The sequence below is a fragment of the Caretta caretta genome, chromosome 3 (assembly GCF_965140235.1).
Source record: "Caretta caretta isolate rCarCar2 chromosome 3, rCarCar1.hap1, whole genome shotgun sequence".
Lineage (NCBI taxonomy): Eukaryota > Metazoa > Chordata > Testudines > Cheloniidae > Caretta > Caretta caretta.
Genome location: NC_134208.1, coordinates 132,706,391 through 132,731,682, shown reverse-complemented (window position 1 = coordinate 132,731,682; position 25,292 = coordinate 132,706,391). Strand labels below are relative to the sequence as shown.

Here is a 25,292-nt window from a genome sequence, read left to right as displayed (position 1 = left end):
CTGCCATGGGCTCTGTGTCCTCCACATTCCCTCCTCCCATACCATTGCCCCCCACTCTCCCCTATGCCAGAGACTCTGTGCGCTCCCCATTCTCCCCATCATCAGGGACTTCGTGTGGCCCCCATTTACACACACACACACACACAAACACAGACCATTCTTATTTATTTTCTTTCCATCTATGAGATACGTCACTCACAGTGTCCGCATTTTAAATTGCATTGGGATGTTAGGTAGAGGTGATGTGGCAGGTATTATGATGTTGGAATGTGATAATGGCTACCATATCAACCAGTTATTTGAACTGTAATTAACTGCAGACCTGGTTGAAGTTGTTGGGGCCAGATCTACACTACAGACCTAAATCAGTATAACTATATCGCTCAGGGGTGTGAAAAATCCCTGAGCAACATAGTTATACTGACCTAACCCCCCCTGTAGTACTGCTTCTCGGGGGAGGAGGGGGGGGAGGATTAAGTACACCAACCAGAGACACTCTCCTGTCAGCACAGTAGCATCTTCACTTAAGTGTTACAGCGGCATAACCGCACCGCTGTTGCACTGTACGTGAAAACAAGCCCTGGTTCCATAGGCGCTGACTCCATGGGTGCTCCACAGCTGGAACACCCATGGGGAAAAATTAGTGGGTGCACCGCACCCCCCACCCCACCTCCTCCCCCCCTGAGCGTGCCGCATCCCCACTCCTCCGCCTTCCTCCCAGTGTTTCCTTCCCAGCCGCTGCCAAACAGCTGTTAGGCAGCATTAGCACGCTCCGAGAGGGTGGGGAAGGAGCAGGAACATGGCATGCTCAGGGGAGGAGGTGGGGCAGAGGCAGGGCTGGGGCGGAGATTTGGGGAAGGAGTTGCAATAGGGGCAGGGAGGGGTGGAGTTGGGGGCAGGGACTTTGGGGAAGGGGTTGGAATGTGGGCAGGGCCTCATGGAAGGGGTGGAGTGGAGTGGAGGAGGGAGGCAAAAGGGGGTTGAGCACCCACAGGAAAGAGGGGAAGTTGGCGCCTATGCCTGGGTCTGCTAACCAGATTCCAGGGGCTCAGTGAATCCCCTATTTTCACCTCTTCCAGGTTTCAATAAAATCAGTAGGGTTCTGCCCACTGTGACTGGAACACGCCCTGTATGCAGTGGTGGTGTAGCCATGTTGGTTGCAGGACACTAGAGAGACAAGGGAACCTACACAACACCTTCAAAAGACAAGCTTAAATTTATAACTATACTAGATACTAAAGTCATGAACTGACCTGAGACACTGGATTTATAGTTTATTACAACAATACATAAGCCACTCCCACCCAGTTTTTTTTCCTTTCCCTCCTGTGACTGGAGAGGTTAATGAGCCACTTCACCTTGAATGGTCTCTTGAAATATGTGCTAACTACTTCTACTAAACAGTCTGTTCCACCTTGTATTTAGCTCCCGGACACTCTGATTTCCAGACCTGAAGAAGAGCTCTGTGGGGCTCGAATGCTTGTCTCTCTCACCAACAAAAGCTGGTCCACTAAAAGATATTACCTCATCCACCTTGTCTCTGGAACATACCCTGACATTTTCAAATTGGTCAGATATAGCATTCAAAAGTTATCACATTTACATCCAAACAAGCAAAAAGACAGAGAGTTACGTCTACACGGCAACCAAAAACTTGCAGCAATGAGTCTCAGAGCCTGGGTCTACGGACTTGGACTCACAGGGTTTGTGATACAGCGCTAAAAATAGCAGTGTTAGATATTGGGACATGGGTGGAACTCAGGCTCTGAAGCCCAGGGAGAGGGGTGGGCTTCTCTACTAGAGTTGTAATCTTCAACAACAGCCATATGTCTCAGGTTCAGCCAAAGTGTGTTTGGTGCAGGACCTGAACAGGTGTTGGGAGCCAAGGTGGCATAAAACTTCTCTTGCGGTTCTCCAATTCTGGGGTCAGCCATGATCTCATGTAGTGAACATCGTAGAATCAGGTCCAATTAATACAGACAGAAGAATAAAGGACGTTTGTGGAGAGACTACCTGCTAAACTGTCAGCCAACTTATTTCTTCTGAATAATCTTGCAAAAAAAAATGTTAGTGTTGCTTAGCCATATGTCTTAAAAAAATAAGCCGTATATAGTGAAATCCAATAAATCCCAGAGCGTAAATGCAAAAGAATTGTGAAATAGAGAAAAAAATTAGGAATGTGAAATATTAAAATATTGAGCCAAGTTTTCTGTTGATATTTTGAAAAATTCTAAGGCTATGGCTAGGTTTACAGTACAGCTTATGTGGGCAGAACTTATGTCGCCCAGAGGTGTGAATAAACCACCCCCCTGAGCGACGTAAGTTACACCGACATAAGCATCAGTGTGGACAGTGCTATTCAGCAAGAGAGCTTCTCCTGCAGCGGTCTCTCTCATCAGCATAGAGTGTCTTCACCAGACATGCTGCATGTACGTGTAAACATGCCCTAAGTTAGACAAGAACATTTCACGGTCATCTGATATGATAAAAGAAATTAATTTCCAAATGCTAAGTGTTTTTTAAAACTTCTCTTTAAAAGCATAAAGCTCTTCTGACCTGGACAAAAAGCCAGATCAAACAGAATTTGTTAAAGAACAAAAACTAAAGGTTTATATTTCATTTCTCCATGACGTTGCTCATTTCAAAAATTGCACTATTTTATAAATGTGGAGAGGTTGCCCAATTGATTTTCCCATGGATAAGAAAAACCATGGATAAGCCATACTGAAGAGGAAAATGAAAATGATTCATTGTCTGAAGTCTTAGTTTCTTTTCCCTCCATGCGTTAAGGAGAAATCCATCAACCTAATGGATATAATCTAAGTCTAAACACATTATTTTTCAGATTTTCAGTTCAGTTTCTCAAGGTTATATAGTCTTCTTTTCCAACAGTGATACTTTATTTTGTATGTATGTTTTTTCCCCTCATCTCAACTTCCTGCTACTTCAAACGAAAGCTTCCCAACTTCTTGCCCACTGCATCTAGAAACTTAGCTAGTGTAATCCTCCAATAAATAATTTTGTAACTATAATATCTGTCAATTAGTTTATAGAAAGCCATAACTTTATTTCACAAGTCAAATTTATACCTCCCAACAGGAAAATAAATTTAAAATTCCAAATCAGTAGCAGCTTCAAAGCTCAAGCATTTAGCTGACCCAGAATTACTTTCTCATAGAACTCTTTTGCTGGTCATAATTTCAGTAACTTGGGTAACCCAAAAGCATACAGTAGCAAAAATAAATAATAAAAAATATAAAACCTGAAATGAACCTGACACTGATATCAGCTACTATTCTGACCCAATCACTACCGCCGCCTCCCCTTTCTTTCTTTCATTGACCAATTCATCATTTTTTCTTTTTGAATAAAGATACTTCATGATTTAATTAAAAGATTGGACAGTCTATCTAAATGCATTAGCTCTGCCCTACATCATCCTTTGTAGGTGGAATATTGCCATATAAAGTGATCTGTGCTACCCTTTTTCTATCATTACTCTCAGAAATGAAAACATTTTAACTGAGGAAATTAAATAATTAATAAATGTACCTACAGTCCAAGACTAACCCTACCTGACTATCTTGTGACATGATAGCCAAGACTGAGAAATAAAACATCCCCAAACCATTCCTATGGCCTTGTCTACACTCAGATTTAAAAGTCGTATTTTAAACACTTGTTAGCTAATGTGTGTTTACAAATGTAGCGTAGACAAGGCAGTGCAGACGATAAGACACTATACTGGTCGAGTTAAAGCATGGGCTCCCATGTAGGCTTTCGCTCAAGCAGCTTAGCATGTGTGTTTTGTCTTTACTAAACTTACAGAACACACTAGCCAGTACATACTCACCACATGCCTTTAAATCCTAGTCTCAATAATACATATAAGGAGGAGAGTTGGAGAGAGGACTGTTCAGTATTTAGATATTATATTTATATTTTTTCACAGGTTAGTTGCACTGAATCCAACATTTAGTTTAGTAAGATGTAATTCCTCTTGTTATTTTTGCAAGCTTAGACAATGGAATTTAGCTACAATTAAAGAGTTTTTGCATTTGCTCTACCAAGTTCATAATATACCATGTTACCTTGCTTTGGAGGCTGTTATCAAGAGTGGTATGAATGGAACTCAGTTTGCTCATTTAATAACCATCCAGGCTGCAACTCTAGGAAAAAAGTCATGCAGAGTTCACTGATCTGGTCCTTTGTGTTGCGACAACCTTGTCACCGAGCTTCTCCTGTTTTCTATTAGCCCCCCACGCAGCCTAGAATTTCATTCTGCAGCTCCCCAGTCAGTTTGTTCAACTTATCACCACATCCACTTGCTCACATGAAGAAGTCCCAAAAGATCAAAAGTCATGTAGTCCATGGTGTTCAGGTTAAAAGTCCAATCCTAATATTAAGATTAACGGATGGACAGAAGGAAAGACTAACATCCAGAAGAAGAAAAAAGTCTATGAATGCTTTCCAAAATGAGGGAGTAAGGCCTGGTCTACACTAGAAAGTTATGTCAGTTTAACTGTGTTGGTCAGGGGTGTGAAAAATCCACACCCCCTGAGCAGTGTTATTAAACCAACGTAGGTCCTCATGTAGATGGGTCTCAGTCAATATAAGAATTTTTATGTCGACCCAGCTACCGGCCTTTTGGGGAGGTGGATTGCTTATGCTGACAGGATAACCCCTCCCATCGGCATAGGTAGGGTCTACACTGAAGCGTTACAGGGGCTCAGCTGCACTGGCGCAGCTGTGCCGCTGTAGCGTTTAAAATGTAGACAAGCCCTAAAACACTAAGCGCAAAATCCTGCCCTAACTCACCTAAAATGAACTCCAAGGGTGGGGGAAACTGAACAGTAGTGACCAAGTGCAAGGTTCAGGAGTCATGATGTCATTACAGATCACCATGGCTCAGTGGCACTGGGGATATTACGTATCCACAATAATATTTTAGAAAGTTGCAGCCAGTACAGCATCTGCCACCAAGCACAGCAAGTGCACAGGGGCCAGCAAATCTGGATATGCGTCAATACCAGTTGACTTCATGCCGTGAGGGCTGTGAAGTGCCACCAAGTGCATTAGTTGGGCACCCCTCCTAGCGCACTTCATGCCCCCTTCCCCATCCCAGCACCCACACAAAACAGGGCAAATTCTGCCATCAGTTTTACATGCACAACCTCAAGGACTTCACGATTTCTTCAAGTATTTCTAGCCCCCATTTTAGCCTTAAATATCCTTTAGGCTTGGTACCCCATACTGCATCCAACACTCCAAATCTGGACTAACTCAAGGGGAAATCATTATCTACCTAGACTGATAAATATTGATGCACTTTATGCCCTTATTTATTTATTGTGTTGCTGTTGACATTAAACTTTAAGGGCCTGATTTTCAAAGGTGCTGAACATCTGCTGCTCCCTCTGACTTCAGTTGAAATTTGGGGTGCTCAGAACCTCTGATAATCAGATAATCTCCCCTTTTGTCTGTCTTAAATCCATATATATTTATTTGGTTACTCCTGTTTCCTTCCCTTCAGGGCCATCCTTAGGATTTATGGGGCCCTATGCAGTATTATTAAACTGGTGCCCCTATGCCTGATGGCAGCCCGGGCTCGCATGTGTATTTTAGATAAGGGTGGTCTTTTGAAGGATTTATTTAAAAAAAACTATATGTCTGAAGATCCAAGCATTTAAGGCTAAAGATGAATACTCAGACTGTGCATCTAAAAATCTATACAAGGATTTTTTTAGAGATGTGATTTTATAATCTTCAGCAACACACTAATGAAATATTTTTAAAGCAAATTTTAAACTAAGGTCCTGTAGACTAACATGTTCTGAGTAAATATTACAGTAAATGCACATCTGTTCTTGTCAGTAAATTCAGAAACTGACAGTATATACCTGGGGGTTGGTAAATGCCTGTTAAATGGCTTCATTACCACTTGAATGGCTCTTTAACAGTTTCAATGTTTTGCTAATAGGGCCTTGTCTACACTGCCACTTTACAGCGCTATTTATGTTTAATATTAATATTTGATATTTATGTCTGCATCTGTAACTTTCGCTCCATGCATCTGAAGAAGTGAGGTTTTTACCCATGAAAGCTTACCTCAAATAAATCTGTTAGTCTTTAAGGTGCCACTGGACTCCTCCTTGACTTTACAGCACTGAAACTATCTCACTTGGGGGTGTGAAAAAACACACCCCTGAGCGAGGCAAGTTTCAACACTGGTAGCTACTCCCCTCGTGGGGGTGGCTTTTTTTTTTATAGTCACGACTACAAGGCAGCGTTTTGATGTTGGTAGTGAAGACGTACCCTAGTTCTGGCAGGCTGGAAGGCTTTTTCACTTTTAAGTACTAGATCCCCTCGGGAGGAAGACTCACCAGCCTGCAGCAGCCAGGTTGGTGGGAGCCTGCAGAAAGGGTCAGGGTGGACAGCACATTTTCGGGTGCCCTACATAGCCATGTATGCTGTATATGCCCAAGGACAGCCTGTTTCCCTTCCTATGTGTCTGTCAAAATGCAATTTCAAGAACGTATTATGTTTTCCAGCTCACTCTTCTTAAACCAATAATTTAACATTCATAGATACTGACTTCTTGTGATAAATGAAGGGGGGTAGGGTAGCTCCCTTTTATGGACACCCAGCCAGCCAGTAGCTATAAAATCCCTCTTAGTAGCTGTTCTCTAATTGCCCTACCTCTAAAGGGTTAGAAGTCTCACTGCTATGCAAAGGTAAAAGGAAGTGAGTGGGCATCTGGCCGAAAGAGCCAATGGGAAGGCTAAAGCTTTTTTAAAATTGAAACAAGACTCCCCTTTTGTCTGTCTGTCTGTCTGTTCTCCTGGGGAGAGGCGGCCAGGGCAGAGCTATGCTGTAAGAAGCTTGGGCCAGGTATGAAAAAATCATCAGTATCGTATCTAGAAACTACTCATTTAAAACCCCAGATACGTAAATAGATCAGGTAATGTCTAGAAAGATGTGATTAGGTTTATCCCTTTTATTTCGTTATGGCTTGTGGATTCCTCTGTGCTAACACCAGATGTTTTTGTTTTGCTTGTAACTTTTAAACTGGACCTCAAGAAAGCTATTCTTGATGTTAATCCTTGTAGTTGCTCTTTTAAAATCTAGCAATAGCCTGCGTTCCCAGAAGTATTTTCTTTCTTATTTTTTTATTAATAAAATTTACCTTTTCTTTTAGAACAGAACTGGATTTTTGTGTCTTAAGGAGTTTGTGCACATGTTGTTTAATTAGCTAGTGGCAACAGCTGATTTCCTTATTTCTTCTTTCTCAGCTCTTCCCCGGAGGGGAGGTGAAAGGGCTTGAGGGTACCCTACAGGAAGGAATTCCCAAGTGCACCTTCCCGGGCTCTCAAAGGGGTTCTGCACTTGGGTGATGGCAATATCTACCCATCCAAGATCAGAGAAAATCTGTAACCTTGGGAGTTTAATATAAGCCTGGAGTGGTCAGTATTAATTTTTAGAATCCTTGCGGGCCCCCACCTTCTGCACTCGAAGTGCCAGAGCGGGGAATTAACCTTGATACTTCGACTTGCAAGTCTTTTGTTCACTGCCATATGCGTTTAGACCTCTTTTGAGGTTATAACCCAGCACTGTCTATTCCAGTCCAAAGGAAAGTTAGGAAGAATTGTAACAGGCCCATGTGGCTCCATTAGGAGCTCTTCAATGACCTGAAAATCAAAAAGGAACCCTACAAAAAGTGGAAACATGATCAAATTGATAAGGAGAAGTACAAAAGGACAGCACAAGTATGTAGGGACAAAATAAGAGAGGTCAAGGCGCAAAAGGAGTTACACTTGGCAAGGGCCATAAAAGGCAACAAAAAGAGGTTCTATAAATACATTAAGAGCAAGAGAAAAATGAAAAAAAAGTGTAGATCTTCTACTTAGTGGGGAAGGAGAGCTAATCACTGATGACATCAAGAAAGCTGAAGTGCTTAATGCCTATTTTACTTCAGATTTTACTAAAAAGGTTAATGACCAGATACTCTCACATAATTAATACTGACAACCGGAGGGAAGGAATGCAAGTCAAAAATAGGAAAAGAACAGGTTAAAGAATATTTAGATAAGTTAAATGTGTTCAAGTCAGCAGGGCCTGATGAAATTCATCCTACGGTACTTAAGGAACTAGCTGAAGCAATCTCAAAGCAGTTAGCAATTACCTTTGAGAACCCCTGGAGGACGGGAGAGGTCCCAGAAGACTGGTGCAGCACAAGGGGCTGGACTTGATGACTTCTCGAGGTCCCTTCCAGCCCTACATTTCTATGATTCTGTAACACTGCCCAAGTGTTTTACAGTTGCGGCCTGCTTGATGCCCCATCCAGACAGGTGAATACTGAACTGTACACTTGAAAGATTTGGACACTCGTATAGCAACAGCTGCTACCCTGTTCCAGGCCCTTCAACAGCCTCTGAGGAGAGATGTCAGGACATCAAGCTCACCATGAAGCTCAAGATCTAAGAACCATAGTTACACCAACTCTATGATACAGAAATGAAATGCATGCACTGAGGAAGGTTGAAAAAACACTGGATTGATGTTTTAGATTCTCACTGTTTTCATTAGCTGCTACATATGAAGTGGCAGGATAAGACCAGAAATGAGATTATTTTAAGATGAACCCAGCAACCACCTACACCAGCACCGATTTGAGGTTCAGCAGCTTTTCTGGTACGGACATATTATTAAAATGGAAAACCAATGAATTCCAAAGTACCAACGAATGTTGCTGCACAGGAGGCAATCACATGGGCACCAAAAGCTTTGGCAGTGTAACAATGTTGCTAGCTATGGACAAACTGAATATACAACTAGACCACCTCATGAGACCACATCGCTTTGGGATTTGCCATGATGATGATGATGATAATCCTATCAGGCAGGTAGTTAATGGACTGAAAGTGGGATAAGGAGCTTTTCACTTTTAAGTCACTACTGGTTCAAATCCTGTCCAGACTGAAAGCCACAAAGTCAGTACCATCTGGCTGACTCCTTCGCACCCTACATAAAATGAATTGGTTGCCCCACTCTAACTGTTAATTAACTAAAGCCATCCTCAGTGTTTGCAATATGGGATCCTAGCTGTTAGTTTCAGCAGGAAAGTGAAAGCCTGATAGGGACACTGAAGTTCTCTCTCTCCTATAGAACTGGTCTCTCGAAAAGAGTGCTGCCAGCAGCAGCGCAAAAGTAAAGGGAGCAGCACTGTAACCCTCCCTACAACAACCTTGCGACCCTCCCCACAAAAACTCCGTTTTGAGTCAGGACCCTACAATTACAACACCATGAAGTTTCAGATTTAAACAGCTGAAATCATTAAATGTATTATTTTTAAAATCCTATGACCGTGAAATTGATCAAAATGGACTGTGAATTTGGTAGGGCCCTATATACAACTTACACACATCACACAATGATTTTCGGGTCCAGCATGTGATCAGTTTACACATGAGACCTTATATGACACCTTCTAGATACATATGACAACAGTGCGTTGGGGGTAGTGAGTGTGTCTGGCCTGATATGAGTTACAGTATTGAGGGCCCTCTACGAGTTGGCACTGAGGCAGGGTGACCAGATAGCAACTGTGAAAAAACAGGATGGGGGTGGGGGGTAATAGACACCTATATAAGAAAAAGTCCCAAAAAACGGGACTGTCCCTTTAAAAACAGGACATCTGGTCACCTACACTGAGGCGCTCTTAGGGATACACCCTTAACAGAAAAAACTGGAATAATGTGGCTGGACAGTCTTCTTTGGTGCACCGGCCAATGAGAGAGCCCACCAGCTGATACTATCAAGCCCTGTTAACTTATGAGTATTGACTGTATTCGTAGTAGAAGCTAAAATAGCTGCAGGCTTCATAGGTTACTATGTACAAAAATACCTACTATTTATACTTGCAGAGGTAGGACAGACTCTGTCATGACATATGTTGTATGTTCTCTACGTTCAAGCTGGCACAATGGATCTGTGAATAAATGTTCTATTCTGTTGTACCACCTGCTATGGAGAATCCAGACTCCCAACAGAACCTAATTCTGCAGGGTAAGTCAGCATTTCCCGCCAGTTCCAAGCAGGAAGTCTGTGTGTTCTCATTCCTGCATGGATGAGATTTAGTTATTTTTTAAACTATTTGCATATAGTTAATTTTGAAGTAACAACTGGCTACACAAACTGATGTGGAGCTCAGCAGCAGACTTGACCCTGGAACTTCATGTCAGACAGTATGCCCCCAGCACCTGGTGCCACTGAAGGCAATGAAAATTAGTCCAGGAGCTCTCGGGAGCTTATAAAGGAAAATAAAAAGGGTTTTAAATGTTTAGACATGCAACTGTGCTAAACAAAAAAGCTTATACTGCTACCCTTGCAAGCCCAACTCCTATAGACACAAAAATGTGCTGCTTTTTTTTTTTCCAGCAGCATGTTTAACCTTGGAGCTGTCAAGCTCCATCACGAATAATGAGCCATGACAACACTCCAAGCGATCCTTGGAGAACAGACCAATTTCTACTATATGCTATGTAAGGCAAAATGCTGTTATCACATTCCCAGGGCATTATACCTGCTTGGAAAAAATACAGTAATGTGGCCATCAAGAGGAGACTGTAAGTAAATACAGAAACAAATGAGACATTTCATTATATTTAACCACATAGATTGTAAAGCAGGTAATAAAGGTGTAATAAATCCTAATATTTTACATTTTTATATTAAAAATTAAACAGGGAGCAGGGGTGATCCATCTAACTGAACATGCATTTGACAAAAATACCACAGGGAGAAGTATCTGTGTTGGAAACATGTCTGTGTACAAGGAAAGGTACACGATGTAAAAAGGCTTGGCACTACTATATAGATACCACTGTGCTAGAACCTTTTAGTATTATTTTCAATAAACAAAGATATTTACATCTATTTTTTCAAATTTGTGGAGGATTGTGGCTGCACAAACATCCATTAAAGTCAATGCGAGTTTCATGGCTATACCACCATCTACTGCTTTGAATATTTAGGGTTTACTGTTAATTTCCACTTTCAAGTATCTTGACATTCACTAGAGGGAATCAAGGGCAAGCACTTTCCTTTTGTATCACCATTAACAATATATGTTTATATAATACTTTTTTGTCTGTGGTAAGAGTAGTAGATAAAAACACAAAGGAGAATAGAGTGCTTTTGTATAGAAAAGTCACTTCACCTCCCAGCAGCATAGATCTCATTCAATTTACATTTTAATTTCCATAATTTGTCAAAAAACTATAGTAATTAAAGGGGTGGAGAAGCAGAAAAGAGAGGTGGTGTCAAAAGCAAGATTTTGCAATTATTTGGTCCTTCAGTCTCCTTTTAGCATTTTTTTTCTATAAAATTCAATTAAATGTGCCTGTTTCCTCAAATAACTTCTGCTCATTTTTAAAAATAAAGATTGGCTTTTTTCTGTTCCATATACAATCACTGTATGTTTTCCTTGGTTGTCACTATACCGTCTTATTTACAGAAGAAAAACTGCATGATTCTAAAGCCTAGAGTACAGACCCTACAGTCCCAGGCCTTTAGAATCCCTCCTGTACTGTAGAGGATTCCTACCCATTGTATTCCTTTTTTTAAAAAAAATCCCTTCCTGCAGGATGAGAGGAATTTTAAAGGGTGAGCACCCTAAATTTGAAAATCTGTTGTTTTAGCAATAGTCTATTACTGCAGCTGAAGAGGATTCAATAATCCTAAAAAGAGTGATAACATTTGCAGTTATGCAAACCATAACAATTATGGCAGTAATCAAATTTCATATTTCAAGGTATAAGTTGATCACCTGCCCACATCCTTCATTCTCTCACGCACACGCACACACACACGCGTGCGCGCCCACATGGCATTGCACAGCTGACTAACTGCACTACACCGCAGTTTCCCCTTCCTTTGAAAATCCCCAGACTAGATGGGCCAGCAGTGGTTTAACCTATGTGGCAAATATTACAGGATATTTAAAACACCTTGAATGGCAGTTCTGCCTTTGACTAGAAGAAAGCATGCACAAAGACATGTCAAGAATGACCTTGAGCGGATCACTGCGGACTATGTGGCTCTAGGAAGAAGGATAAAGGAGTTGGAGGTGCAAGTGGTGTTCTCGTCCATCCTCCCCGTGGAAGGAAAAGGCCTAGGTAGGGAGCGTCGAATCGTGGAAGTCAACGAATGGCTACGCAGGTGGTGTCGGAGAGAAGGCTTTGGATTCTTCGACCATGGGATGGTGTTCCAAGAAGGAGTGCTAGGCAGAGACGGGCTCCACTTAACGAAGAGAGGGAAGAGCATCTTCGCGAGCAGGCTGGCTAACCTAGTGAGGAGGGCTTTAAACTAGGTTCACCGGGGGAAGGAGACCAAAGCCCTGAGGTAAGTGGGAAAGCGGGATACCGGGAGGAAGCACAGGCAGGAATGTCTGTGAGGGGAGGGCTCCTGCCTCATACTGGGAATGAGGGGCGATCAACAGGTTATCTCAAGTGCTTATATACAAATGCACAAAGCCTTGGAAACAAGCAGGGAGAACTGGAGGTCCTGGTGATGTCAAGGAACTATGACGTGATTGGAATAACAGAGACTTGGTGGGATAACTCACATGACTGGAGTACTGTCATGGATGGTTATAAACTGTTCAGGAAGGACAGACAGGGCAGAAAAGGTGGGGGAGTAGCACTGTATGTAAGGGAGCAGTATGACTGCTCAGAGCTCCGGTACGAAACTGCAGAAAAACCTGAGTGTCTCTGGATTAAGTTTAGAAGTGTGTGCAACAAGAGTGATGTAGTGGTGGGAGTCTGCTATAGACCACCGGACCAGGGGGATGAGGTAGATGAGGCTTTCTTCCGGCAGCTCACGGAAGCTACTGGATCGCATGCCCTGATTCTCATGGGTGACTTTAATTTTCCTGATATCTGCTGGGAGAGCAATACAGCGGTGCATAGACAATCCAGGAAGTTTTTGGAAAGCGTAGGGGACAATTTCCTGGCGCAAGTGCTCGAGGAGCCAACTGGGGGGGGGCGCTTTTCTTGACCTGCTGCTCACAAACCGGGTAGAATTAGTGGGGGAAGCAAAAGTGGATGGGAATCTGGGAGGCAGTGACCATGAGTTGGTTGAGTTCAGGATCCTGACACAGGGAAGAAAGGTAAGCAGCACGATACGGACCCTGGACTTCAGGAAAGCAGACTTCGACTCCCTCAGGGAACGGATGGCCAGGATCCCCTGGGGGACTAACTTGAAGGGGAAAGGAGTCCAGGAGAGCTGGCTGTATTTCAAGGAATCCCTGTTGAGGTTACAGGGACAAACCTTCCCGATGAGTCGAAAGAATAGTAAATATGGCAGGCGACCAGCTTGGCTTAATGGTGAAATCTTAGCGGATCTTAAACATAAAAAAGAAGCTTACAAGAAGTGGAAGGTTGGACATATGACCAGGGAAGAGTATAAAAACATTGCTAGGGCATGTAGGAATGTTATCAGGAGGGCCAAATCGCACCTGGAGCTGCAGCTAGCCAGAGATGTCAAGAGTAACAAGAAGGGTTTCTTCAGGTATGTTGGCAACAAGAAGAAAGCCAAGGAATGTGTGGGCCCCTTACTGAATGAGGGAGGCAAACTAGTGACAGAGGATGTGGAAAAAGCTAATGTACTCAATGCTTTTTTTGCCTCTGTTTTCACTAACAAGGTCAGCTCCCAGACCGCTACGCTGGGCATCACAAAATGGGGAAGAGATGGCCAGCCCTCTGTGGAGATAGAGGTGGTTAGGGACTTTTTAGAAAAGCTGGACGTGCACAAGTCCATGGGGCCGGACGAGTTGCATCCGAGAGTGCTGAAGGAACTGGCGGCTGTGATTGCAGAGCCATTGGCCATTATCTTTGAAAACTCGTGGCGAACCGGGGAAGTCCCGGATGACTGGAAAAAGGCTAATGTAGTGCCAATCTTTAAAAAAGGGAAGAAGGAGGATCCTGGGAACTACAGGCCAGTCAGCCTCACTTCAGTCCCTGGAAAAATCATGGAGCAGGTCCTCAAAGAATCAATCCTGAAGCACTTGCATGAGAGGAAAGTGATCAGGAACAGCCAGCATGGATTCACCAAGGGAAGGTCATGCCTGACTAATCTAATCGCCTTCTATGATGAGATTACTGGTTCTGTGGATGAAGGGAAAGCAGTGGATGTATTGTTTCTTGACTTTAGCAAAGCTTTTGACACGGTCTCCCACAGTATTCTTGTCAGCAAGTTAAGGAAGTATGGGCTGGATGAATGCACTACAAGGTGGGTAGAAAGCTGGCTAGATTGTCGGGCTCAACGGGTAGTGATCAATGGCTCCATGTCTAGTTGGCAGCCGGTATCAAGTGGAGTGCCCCAAGGGTCGGTCCTGGGGCCGGTTTTGTTCAATATCTTCATAAATGATCTGGAGGATGGTGTGGATTGCACTCTCAGCAAATTTGCGGATGATACTAAACTGGGAGGAGTGGTAGATACGCTGGAGGGGAGGGATAGGATACAGAAGGACCTAGACAAATTGGAGGATTGGGCCAAAAGAAATCTGATGAGGTTCAATAAGGATAAGTGCAGGGTCCTGCACTTAGGACGGAAGAACCCAATGCACAGCTACAGACTAGGGACCGAATGGCTAGGCAGCAGTTCTGCGGAAAAGGACCTAGGGGTGACAGTGGACGAGAAGCTGGATATGAGTCAGCAGTGTGCCCTTGTTGCCAAGAAGGCCAATGGCATTTTGGGATGTATAAGTAGGGGCATAGCGAGCAGATCGAGGGACGTGATCGTTCCCCTCTATTCAACATTGGTGAGGCCTCATCTGGAGTACTGTGTCCAGTTTTGGGCCCCACACTTCAAGAAGGATGTGGATAAATTGGAGAGAGTCCAGCGAAGGGCAACAAAAATGATTAGGGGTCTGGAACACATGACTTATGAGGAGAGGCTGAGGGAGCTGGGATTGTTTAGCCTGCAGAAGAGAAGAATGAGGGGGGATTTGATAGCTGTTTTCAACTACCTGAAAGGGGGTTCCAAAGAGGATGGCTCTAGACTGTTCTCAATGGTATCAGATGACAGAACGAGGAGTAATGGTCTCAAGCTGCAGTGGGGGAGGTTTAGATTGGATATTAGGAAAAACTTTTTCACTATGAGGGTGGTGAAACACTGGAATGCGTTACCTAGGGAGGTGGTAGAATCTCCTTCCTTAGAGGTTTTTAAGGTCAGGCTTGATAAAGCCCTGGCTGGGATGATTTAACTGGGAATTGGTCCTGCTTTGAGCAGGGGGTTGGACTAGATGACCTTCTGGGGTCCCTTCCAACCCTTATATTCTATGATTCTATGATTCTATGTGCAAGACATTCACAAAGAAAACCCCAGAATTCCAAAGATATACTTTAATTTTTATTAATACATAGTATACCTTCAAAGCTTTGTACGCATTGTTTCAGTTTTTCTCCCTTTCATACCTATATACCTATTTACATTTTTACATCACATTTCTAGTAATAGGTGTTCAGTATCTCCATCCCCTTCTAACAATATGCATGAAAAAAAATAGATTTCAGACATTTTAGACAGAAGTTGGCACTAAATAAATCCATCAGCTCTTTGATAAGTTTTAAAACTTAACTTTTCAGCAGGCATGACTTTGCTACTCTCAGTAGCAAAGTAGTTTCTATAAACAAAACTAAAAGAACACCACCACACAAAGAGAAAGAAAGAGAGGTCACCATTCTAATTCTTCTTGCTGCTCCATACATTCTCAAACAGAATCTTTCCCTTGAGATGAGCAATGTATATTTCACAAAGAGAAAACTAGAGAAGTCAGCTCAGATGTTAGGAAAATGATAAAAAGTAGTCATAAAAATTGGCTGAAACAAAGACCCAAAAGAGATAAAGTAGGTCAAGCACTCACAAGTTAGAAGTGCTAGAATTAAGTATGCATAGGTCTGCATTTTGAATATGGGGTAAAATTAAAAAAAAAAGAAACACACACCTACGTGACTTAGGAGTACATTTCGTTTTCAAAAGTAACTTAGGCACCGAAAAGCCTAAGTCTGATTGAAAATCAATGAGATTTAGGTTCTGAAGTGTCTAAGTCACTAAGTAACTTTTCAAATGGAATAGTTCTGAGAATTTTACCCACAGACTTCAATTACATGATCACATATTTTTTCCACTGGGCTTTTCCCTCATTCATTGCACAGAATGGATAGTAAATGAGGCCACATTGTGCAGTGAAGGAAACTGTTGTCTGCAGAACCCCTGCCGCATTTGTAAGCCTCAATTGCAGCAGAAATTGGAAAGTGAGTAATAAATTAAACAGGTGGAAATGCTGATTTTCTGCGGCTCATAGCTTAATCAACTCTGGACCCAATTTCATAGAGACATAAAAAAGTAGTCTTCAGTAAAGAGGGTATCTCCCTCCCACTTTAAACCCTGAAAATGAAAAAAAAAATAACTGACAAAATTACCTGACAGTACCCTATGCTTATTACAGCAGAGCGGAAGTTCAGCTATAATTAAGGTTCAGACCAGCTTGCTGTTTAAAGCTCAACTCTTCTAAGTGCTTTAAAACCTATGTGGTTATTCACTGCCTTGAAATTTGGTGTGCCTCATGGAAGTGCAGTGGTCTGTTAGTGATACACATTTGGGGCCATTTAACCAAGAGGTTTTTGAGATACAGCACTGGAAAAAAAAAAAGTTTTTGTTTTTTTTTAAATTGACAGATTCCAGCAACCTCTTTTTGCTCACACATAGAGATCAAACCAGGGTTCAGATCATCACACTAGGGAGTCCAACGCTCAGGCGTTACTCCAACAGCGTGCATGGCCCTTTGGGGGAAACCAAATTAATATGTTATTTCAAAAAGTTTTCTTCTCCGGTTAGGCACATAACAGATTACATTGAACATGTACGGACTGAGAAGTTAACAGGACTGTTAGCCTTCAAAGTTTCACACCAGCTGGATAGTTGAAGGAGATAAGCAGTATTCCTTGGAACCTTACCCAGTCAGTGTCAGTCTGAGTCCCACTTTGGGCAGAATGCTGGAAAAATGTTGGAAAAGGCTGGATGCCATATTGCTAAAATCTGTTTCTGTCAGAGGTTGGGGTTTTGTTTGGTTGGGGGGGGGAGAATTAAATCAAAGTATTTTTGTAAAAAAATTAGACTTTAATGCTTGCTGGCAGAGGAAGCGTGAAGGGCAAGAGCGGGAAAAGGGGGCTGGGGCCTCATCAGCGGGAGCAGGATAAATGGGGATTGATGGTAGGGGAAGGACACAGGGAAGCTGACATGGGGGTGAGTGGCAGGGACTGGGCCTTTCTCCCTACTCCCCATGAGAGCTGGAATCTGGGTGGGAGGACTTGCCTTTCCAAGGGTGTCTGAGCCCCACTCTCTGTCCCTATATGTGCACCGGGATCTGCCCTAACATGTGCAGCCCTCCATTAAGTTGCTGCTTATGATATATGTGTGTAGCAGCACAGGGCAGGAGACAGGGCTACGTGTTGCAGGGAATGGTATGGCAGTGTGGTGAGGAAGGCACGACAGACACCAATCTTCTCTCACATGCGTAAAGCTAGCAACAACTTTGTAATTAAAATGTCATGGTTTTGGGACACAGATGATGGATGAGATTTCTCTCACCAGCCCCGTTAGCAACTACAGATTGGAAACAGTTCAAAGCATGATCATTATCCCCGTTCTACAATAACAAAATGTACAGGAGGGGGAGGAGCACTGAGGAATCACATAGCAACCATGTGTCTAGTGCAAAGACCACTGGACTGGGACTGTTCCTAGCTCTACCTCTGGCCTGCCTAGCGACCTTGGGCAAGTCACTTCATCTCTGTGTGTCTTGGTTTCCCATCTGTAAAATGGGGATAATAATGTAAAGTTCTTTGAGATCTAGTGATGAAAAGCACTATACAAAAGCTAGGTCTTTTGATTATAAACTAGATACAGTAGTGCATCAACTGCAATTCTAGGTGACAACTACAACTGCCTTAACGACCTCTAACTTTGACCAACAAGCATGTCTCTTTTGGTTTAAAAAACCAGGAAATTAAATGGCAAAACATATAATTAATGCAGAGTTAAGGGTGAAAGCCCGCGCCCTTTCAGAACATCAAGTTCAGCCAAACTCAAACTTCTGAAATCCAGACAATACAGAGTTAAGATAAACATGCCCGCAACCTTAACTCTGCCCTCTTTGAGCAATACCCCACTGTCATAACCATACAGCTAAGAGTAGCCTAGAATTCCTCCTTACCTGTAAGGGGTTAAGAAGCTCAAATAACCTGGTTGGCACCTGACCAAAGGGACCAATGGGGAAAGAAGATACTTTCAAATCTTGACGGGGAGGGGGAGGGCTTTGTGGTGTGTTCTCTGGGGAAAGCAGAGAAGCATCGGGTCAAAAAAAACTCCTTCTCCTATAAACCATCCTGTACAAGTCTCTGATATTACAAAAAGAATAAGTAAATAAGGCAAGGCGCGTTAGATTACCTTTTGTTTTCAACTTGTGAATTTTCCCTTTGCTAGAGGGAGGTTTATCCTGGTTTTTTTTGTAACTTTAAAGTTTTGCCTAGAGGGGAATCCTCTGTGTTTTGAATCTGATTACCCTGTAAAGTATTTACCGTCCTCATTTTACAGAGATGATTCTTTTTTACCTTTTCTTTAAATAAAATCCTTCTTTTAAGAACCTGACTGATCTTTCCATTGTTCCAAGACCCAGGAGTTTGCGTCTTTGATCATTTTGTAACCAATTGGTTAGGATATTATTCTCAAGCCTCCCCAAGAAAGGGGGTGTAAGGGCTTGGGGGGGATTGCTGGGGGAAGAGGAACTCCAAGTGGTCCTTTTCCCTGGTTCTCTGTTAAATCACTTGGTGGTGGCAGTGTTACTTAAACCCAAGGTACAAGGGAGAATTTGTGCCTGTGGAGTTTTTAACCTAAGCTGGTAGAAATAAACTTGGGGGTCTTTCATGCAGGCCCCCACGTCTGTACCCTAAAGTTCAGAGTGGGGAGGGAACCCTGACACCCACAATGCCCATAACATGCACTCTCCTACTCTGCCTTTTCACAGTAATGGACAGGCATTACCTAAACGTCCCCTACACTCAAACACTGAGCCTACTCCCCCAAGAGAATACCATACCTGTAAAATTTAACAACCAGTTCATACCCTTTTACAGCCCCTTCACACTTGCACACAGGATATCAACTTAACCTATACTTTGCCCTTTCTAGCATTAAATCCACAGACTGTTCTCATATCCCAACTCCCTACTGACAATACCCATGGCATGAAGACCCCAGTGCCCTGCTAATGACTCAACCTACACAATTCTGTACTGAAACTATGCATACTGGAGGCTCAAGGTACACAAGCACCTCTTGCCTTTGATAGCACCATAGGTGGACTCAGACCTCCTCATATCACAAACACAGCTCTAGCATGCCTATCAAACTAATCCCCAGATCTCCTCATATCACAATCACAGCTCTTCCAACTTATTCCTCCACCATTCAATGCAGCTATGCCTTAAACAGTGAATGCAGCGGGAGTGATGCAGATAATTCCAGGTGGCTATTGGCAGCTTCATAGGGGCAGAGTTAAGGTTGCTTGAGCATTTATTTTAACTCTGTATTTCCTGATTTTCAAAATGTTGAACTCTATGTTCTGAAAGGGCATGAGCTATCACTGGGCAATCTGTGTTAAAGTTTTTTTCATTTAATTACACATGCACACATACTCACATGTATATACAACACATTATACAATATTTATAAAGCACTTAAGTTGACAAGCATTTCTTAAATATAGAGTATTCACCAGCAGCCGTGTCTTCTCATCGAGAATAACCATGCATGCTGCAATCTTACATTGTTTTGCTTGAGATCCTTTGATTCAATTTGGTGAATATTCAGCTTGTCCCTCAAGTTGGCACAGTTCACATTGATAAGAGCTGTTATTGCAACTTGTGTTCTAAAGTTGCTGACCACACTTCTTCTATTTATGGTCTCCGCTGCCCTGTGGCGACTAATTGTGGTGAAGAAAAAATTATGCTTCATCAGCAATCAGTACCCTCCTTGCCCCATTTAAGTCTTTCACTCATTTTTGTATTTTTAAGTCATGCTGTTTAAAGGTACGTGATCCAGATGGTGGATACTTGCCTTGTGAGGTACCTCAACATAATAAACTGTTGCATTGCTTCTTGTGCTACCTGCTGCTGACCTACTTCTTTCTTTAATTTCTATACCTCATTGTACTGCATAATAAATAATACAACCACATGCTCACTGAACTTTTGTCACCATTACCCAACCACAGTAGTTTAGTAATTGTAAAACAAAATTAAAAAGGGAAAGAAAACAGACTGAAACTGGTATGAAAAGAATAATGAAAAAGTCTCACCTTTATCATAGTCATCTTCCTCTATTGCTTTTTCTTGAAGCCTCTGAAGCCTTAACATTAAGGATTTTATCTGTATCAATACAAAAACGTAAGTTTAACTACAACAATGGGTACTCGTGAGTGGGTTTTGGTGCTTTCCCACACACACACACAACAGAGGTTTCCTCGGGTCTTATTTTTTAGCCCAAGCTGGACCCAAACTAGACCAAAGCCCACCTGACCCAACGAAGGTTGAGTTGTTCTCTAAATTGACATTGACTCTTTCCCCTGAACCTGAGCCAATGCTGCCACTGCCTCCTTCCTGTGAGGTCAATGTGGCAGCATCCGTTTTTCCCATTCCTGATGGCCACCACCCTTGTGTGGTCTGCAGAGAGGTGCTGCAACTCCTTTGCTCGCTCACTCCACAGCACACACAGCGCAGCAACGTGGCGACAGCCAGCAGGAGCAGGACACGCAACCGCTGAAGCACCATCCCTACTGGCAGAAGGAGAGCTGACCTGACCCCAAAAGGTTTGAGTTGTTTTCTGACCCAACCCTGACAGTTTTGATTAAGCTTAATATACTTTTACACTTACAGGCACTTATCCTAAATTAATACAGCCACACTGTTGTTCCACACCTGAAACCAAAGTAGTTGTTCCCAGTGAGCACATACAAAAGCTGCAAAAGCAGAATTATTGTGAATCTGATTTCTGGCCATCTTCAGTCCCACATGTAATCCACGGTACAAAATTCATCTAGCAGGAAGTTGTGAGACTAAGTCAGGAGACGTATGTATTCAAGTGAAAAGAAAAGGACTACTTGTGGCACCTTAGAGACTAACCAATTTATTTGAGCATGAGCTTTCGTGAGCTACAGCTCACTTCACTGGATGTTCATTTCATCACTAACACGGCTGTTACTCTGAAACCTTTCAGTATTCAAGTGAGTTGATCATACCCCTTGACTTCTAAGCCTTGTTCCAAAATGCCCCTCAGGGTGCTACATAGGGAAGACCTGTAGAGCAATGTTTATGTGGATCTAGTTTCTTCAAAACTGGGACCAACAATTACCCCATGTGGGCCTCTGGTTTCAAATGCACAACCCATGCCAGAATTTGGCCCCTCACACACATATACCAGTCACTTCATCCATCAACAAAATACAGCCACTTCTGGGAGGAAGTGGGAGCTGTTTAATACAGAAACCAACACTGCTTATTAGGAAAGGAAATGAAGATTACTGTATTCTGCTGAAATTACAATTTTAACCATTACAAGAAAGATTAACATTGGTTATTTTAAGAAGGAAATTGAGAAATGGAAACAGAGTAGTGGTTCTCTCTCATTTCTAACCATGCACTACGCTGCTGTAAATCCATATAAAGAAATGCCACAAAAGCCAGACATTTCCTGTCTTCTGCAACAGCCCAGTAATTGATTTGTCTAAAAATCTACAGCACCAAATGAACATGAACAAACAGTGTGATTACCAACCTTTAATGTACTACGGTTGTCAACCAAGCAGTCCAATAGCACCGGTTCATATTTCCTCATCAGGGTGTCCCAGTTGTGATCACTAACAGTAAAGCTACTTTCATAGCCTGAGGTAACAGAAGAACCAGCAGATGCTGCATCTGAGGAATCTGTGGAACATGAAAATGCTGCATCTGTATCCGAAAGAGATACCATCTCACAATCCTGCAATTTATCATCCACTAAAGTCCCTCTTGCACACTGATAACCCTCACCATGCTTACAAATACAAGATGAAGCCCCTATGTCTTTATGTGAACTTCTTAGTCTCTCCCCTGGTTCATGTAAATTAACATTTTCTATTTGTCCTGTTGCATTTGTTTGCAGTGTGTGTTCCATTGTCCTGCCATCTGACTGGCCTTCAGTGTCACTTTTTTCAAAACGTGAGTTCAGTGAGAGCTGTATGAAGCTGAAATTTGAATTAAAGCTATCCCAAGTACTGGACGAGTAAGAAGTGACTTCTTTGTTGTTATATTCACAGTTATTGTTCACCTCCTTCTGATCCAAAGTGTACATTTTCTGTGGTTCCTTTACTCTAGCCCCATGGATTGTCTCCCACGTAGTTGCTAGTAGATTAGTCTGCCATGTATTTGAACTGCACACAGGTAAGAAGTCTCTTTTACATGGGGCAGCTGCAGGACAAACCGGCAGAATTACATTTTCTGACGGCTGAATCCTGAGATCTGACAGATTTCTGAGGCTTCCTGTCGTATTTCCAGCAGTGATCGATGTTGTTACCACATTGGTGGTAACTATGGTACTGTTTACAGATGAATTACAGTATAAGGATTCAAAGTCATTTTTGCATAGTCTGTGCAGAGAGCAGTTCTTGAAGTCTTCACAATGCTTTCTGCCATGTTCAAGCCCCTTTGGGTTGAATGGCTCACAGTCAGCAGGAGGATGAAATTCTATCTGTTGCGGAGCTTCTGGTCTCATGTATCCTGGTCTCTTTGCCAGCTTCTTTTTATGAAAAGAGACAGGAGGCAGTGAATGACCCTGATCACCTGAAAAAATAAAGAAAATGTCTTTAAAGGTGTGTGTGATTTTTCTAGGCTTAAAATATTGTAGCATCTGAAACTAATTACCTCAGAACATTCAGACAGAACACTGATTTCTTTTAAAACACACAGAAATTGACAATACTGTAGAACGGGTATCTAAAGGAGGAAAGAGTGTTCGGTTATCATTCTGTTGGCCTGGCATCAGCTCTCTGATCTGGGATGATTTGCACATGTATATGTATGAACAGGCAACTGTGTGCTCAAAATAAACATTTGCAGGTCTTGTATAGCAGAGATCACATTTACAAAAGAACATAAATCTGAATATGTAAAATAAATACTTGCACAGCAATTTTGCATTTTACATGCACCTTTTGCTGCCTCTCAGCTACTTAAGTTCACATGCATATTTTACCAATATAATTTGGGCATTTATTTTTTTAATTTTCTCCCTAAAAATTCATGCAGATATTATTGTGATGTTGCACGCCATAATGTTTTATGGAAATATGCTTATGACTGTGACTATGATGTAACAAAGGTTATAACCTACTGGATATATGCCTCGTATTTGTATGCATATATTATTCTTGTATCTGAAGCTAGAAATATGAAGTACAACTCTGAGGTCCTATTGTAAAGGATTGGGCCCAGTCTAGGAAGGAGTCTAGTCTGTGAAAGACGCTTATTGGAACATCTCGGAGGGAGAGATTTTACCTGCAAACAATTTCTTAATGTATTAGACTGACTTGCGTGTTTTTGCTTTATTTTGCTTGGTGACTTACTTTGTTCTGTCTGTTATTACTTGAAACCACTTAAATCCTACTTTTTATATTTAATACAATCAGTTTTGTTTATTGATTAACCCAGAGTAAGTGATTAATACTTGGGGGAGCAAACAGCTGTGCATATCTCTCTATCAGTGTTATAGAGGGCGAACAATTTATGAGTTTACCCTGTATACATAGGTGCTGACTCCGTGGGTGCTCCGGGGCTGGAGCACCCACAGGGAAAATTAGTGGGTGCTCTGCACCCACCAGCAGCCAAGCTCCCCGTGCCGCTCCCCCCGCCTCCGCCTCCTCCCCTGAGCGTGCCACATCCCCACTCCTTCCCCCTCCCTCCCACAGCTTGTTGCCACCAAACAGCTGTAGAAAGCTCTGGGAGGGAGAAGGGAGGAGCAGCAACGTGGCACGCTCAGGGGAGGAGGCGGGGAAGAGGCACAGCCAGGGCGGGGATTTGGGGAAGGAGTTGAATAGGGGCAGGAAGGGGGCAGAGCTGGGGCGGGAACTTTGGGGAAGGGGCTGGAATAGGGGCAGAAGCAGGCAGGGCAGGGGTGGGCATGGGGCAAGGCCGGGGCAGAGGGATGTCGAGCACCCACTGGAGCCATTAGAAGTTGGCGCCTATGCCTGTATAAGCTTTATACAGAGTAAAACAGATTTATTTGGGGTTTGGATCCCATTGGTACCTGGGTGTCTGGATGCTGGGGATAGGTGACCTGCTGAGAAGTTTTTGGTTAGTCTGCAGCTCTGTGGGGGGGTGGACCAGACCTGGGTCTGTGTTGCAGCAGGCGAGCGTGTCTGGCTCAACAAGGCAGGGTTCTGGAGTCCCAAGCTGGCAGGGAAAATGGGCTCAGAGGTCATTCCAGCAAGTCAGATGACAGTCCCTGGGTATCTGGGTGGTGAATCTTGCCCACATGGTCAGGGTTCAGCTGATTGCCATATTTGGGGTCGGGAAGGAATTTTCCTCCAGGGCAGATTGGAAGAGGCCCTGGGGGGGTTTTGCCTTCCTCTGTAGCATGGGGCACGGGTCACTTGCTGGAGAATTCTCTGCACCTTGAAGTCTTTAAACCATGATTTGAGGACTTCAATAGCTCAGACATAGGTGAGAGCTTTATCGCAGGAGTGGGTGGGTCAGATTCTGTGGCCTGCATTGTGCAGGAGCTCAGACCAGATGATCATACTGGTCCCTTCTGACCTGAATATCTACGAGTCTATGAGTCCCAAGGGGGTCTCTGTGACCGGACTCGTCATAATTATTACACTGTGGCATGTGTAAATGTTATGCTAAAGTTAAAAAATCCTAAAGTCTAACTTTACTTATAGTTAAAAATGTGGACAGTGCTGTATCCACCAAAAATATCAAATCAAGTACTTTTCATAATGATCATCAAGTAACAAAGGCTAATTTTGAGAGACAGATGGTCCTCCACACAGTGCTCACTGCCATATTGTGTCATTAAGATTATTACTGCAATCTATCATTAAGAAGAGGTCCCCACAATTCAATGGCACACTGAGAGTTGAGTTCTGAACCATCTGACACAGACACACACACAAATCAAAAAGGGAAAACAAAATA

General features: G+C 42.8%; 1 protein-coding gene across 7 annotated transcripts in view; it reads right to left on the bottom strand.

The window, feature by feature from the left end:
• Positions 1 to 25,292, bottom strand: part of DISC1 (DISC1 scaffold protein) — a 352,964-nt gene that overhangs the window by 278,382 nt on the left and 49,290 nt on the right. For 6 of the 7 annotated variants that reach the window (XR_012667726.1, XR_012667727.1, XM_075126899.1 and 3 more), the window contains exons 2-3: positions 21,895 to 22,937; positions 20,420 to 20,489 (exon numbers count right to left, since the gene is read on the bottom strand). Coding sequence is in view for 5 of the 7 variants with exons in the window: in XM_075126899.1 (XP_074983000.1) it covers positions 20,420 to 20,489; positions 21,895 to 22,937 (1,113 nt within the window). In the remaining 2 variants the exon portion in view is untranslated. The remainder of the gene's footprint in view (positions 1 to 20,419; positions 20,490 to 21,894; positions 22,938 to 25,292) is intronic. The other variant, XM_075126900.1, reaches the window with a different exon arrangement.